This window comes from Austrofundulus limnaeus, unplaced genomic scaffold (assembly GCF_001266775.1).
Source record: "Austrofundulus limnaeus strain Quisiro unplaced genomic scaffold, Austrofundulus_limnaeus-1.0 Scaffold475, whole genome shotgun sequence".
NCBI classification, from domain to species: domain Eukaryota; kingdom Metazoa; phylum Chordata; class Actinopteri; order Cyprinodontiformes; family Rivulidae; genus Austrofundulus; species Austrofundulus limnaeus.
In genome coordinates, this window is record NW_013952877.1 from 363,767 (window position 1) to 365,872 (window position 2,106).

A 2,106-nucleotide genomic window follows, 5' to 3' on the forward strand; every position below is an offset into this window, starting at 1 on the left:
GGTCTGGATAGCCCACAGACATACCATAAAAATTTCTAGGACCCATAATTGGTCTCCTTTAAGTAAAGTACAGATATACAGAAATTCTACTTAAGTACAGTAAAGAAGTATTTGTACTTAGTTTACTTTAGAACTCTGCCTTCAAGCAGCTTGTAATTGTTTTGTACTGAGGACAAGCTTCAGTCGAGACAGAACCATAAAGCCCACATCAGTTCTGGTTGACCACCCTTCTGATTTATTGAAACCTATAGAGACCGTGTTTTACTTTTGGGACCCTTCAGTGCATCAGAAATGTTTTTGTTGTTTCTCAGGTCTGTACGCTCTCTGAGCGCTGCAGGCACGTCCTGTGACTTCATGGTTTGGCTTTAGCTGATTGTCTTACAGGGAGWGTTCTACAGAGAGGAGTGTRTTTTTAAATCATGTCCAGTCAAGGTGCAGAAACATTTCAACAGTGATCAAGAGAAATGGGCTGCACCTAAAATACATTTCAAATTTTGTTGCAGAAGAAATGAAAACTTTAGACAGTATATTAAACAGCTACAGCATGAGGCTGCAAAGGACAGGTCTGAATATCAGCTCCACTGTATGTTTAGAGTTTTAGGTTTGTTCTGTTTCTTAAATYGTTTTTTCACACACAGTTCTCTCTCCGCAGAGTTTTTCCGCGAGCTTCTGAAGAATGCCGAGGACTCGCTGCATAACATGTTTGTGCGGACGTACGGCATGATGTACGTGCAGAACTCGGAGCTGTTCCGCAAGTTCTTCGAGTCCCTGACGCGGTACTACGTGTCGGGCAGCGCCGCCGTCAACCTGGACTCCATGCTGCAGGACTTCTGGGACGAGCTGCTGGAGAGGATGTTCCGGCTGGTCAACGTGCAGTACGAGTTCAGCGACGCCTACATGGAGTGCGTCAGCCGGCACACGGAGCAGCTGCAGCCGTTCGGCGACGTGCCGCGGAAGCTCCGCATCCAGCTGACGCGAGCCTTCGTGGCTGCTCGCACCTTCGTGAAGGGACTCGCTCTCATGCCAGAGGTGGTGAATAGAGTTTCTATGGTAAGTAGCTGTTTTTGTTTTATTTTCATAATTATGGAAAAAAAGGCTTTAGAAGTCGGTCTGCTTCCCATCACTTGAAAGCTGTTCCCCTGTCCATCCCTCCCTTCAGAGTCTATGACTTCATATCTTTCTCAGAAAAGCCAGCTGTGGTTGCAGGACTCAGCCTGTTCTAACATAAACCTCTCTGGTTGCTCACTTCGACATGTTTTTTCCATTTTACTGAGTGATTCAGTGTTGATTAGATGATACTGTTCAGTTGGCTTAAAAAAGTAATGGTCAGGATTTTTTTTTCAAAGACAAGTATGCGTCGTCTGTGACTGTGTTGGATGTTTTATTTATTTTTTTGCTGTGGTTAAATGAAAACGGGATGCTAACTACCTCCTGCCTCTTCCTGCAGGTCAGCGCGTCTCCCAGCTGTGTCCGGGCCTCCATGAAGATGTTGTACTGTCCCTACTGCTCAGGCCAAGTGGCCCTGAAGCCCTGCCAGAATTACTGCCTGAATGTGATGCGGGGGTGTTTGGCTAACCAGGCTGACCTGGATGCAGAATGGAACAACTTCCTCGGTAAGTCGTCATAAGAACAAGTAAACTTCCTGTAGCCTCTGTTAATCAGTTAAAAATGTAATTTTTTTATTTATTTTTTATCATACATGTCATTTTTGTAAATCAAATTTAATCCGGTTTTACATTAGCGTAAAGATCATAATTTAATGTTACAAACTGTACTGTGCTTTACCAAGTRTATATATAGCAGATTAACATGTGTGTTATTAAAAGGCATGTACAAACATGTGCTTCCTTCTTACACAGTAGTGATTTTGTTTATTATGTAAATAAATGATAGCATTTATTGATGGATCAAGTCAAAATTCACTGAGCATGTCACTTTTTGTGTCATGTCATTCACTTTTGCACAGAGGAGATATCCACTGAAAATAAGAGATCCCTTGATAAATTTCCTTATAAGTTTGTTATAAGAGGTGTAAGAAAATCTTACATATTATAAGTAAACCTCTACAATGTTACATTCTGTACAGTAGTTTACCAAGTGTACGTA

General features: G+C 42.2%; 1 protein-coding gene across 1 annotated transcript in view; it reads left to right on the plus strand.

Moving 5' to 3' along the window:
• The window catches only part of gpc4 (glypican 4), a gene marked incomplete at its 3' end in the record, with an annotated part of 59,838 nt that extends 58,225 nt beyond the window's left edge, over nucleotides 1-1,613 (plus strand). The window contains 2 exon segments of the mRNA XM_014025435.1: nucleotides 653-1,050; nucleotides 1,448-1,613. Coding sequence (XP_013880889.1) covers nucleotides 653-1,050; nucleotides 1,448-1,613 — 564 coding nt within the window.
• Between the last annotated feature and the right edge of the window lie 493 nt (nucleotides 1,614-2,106).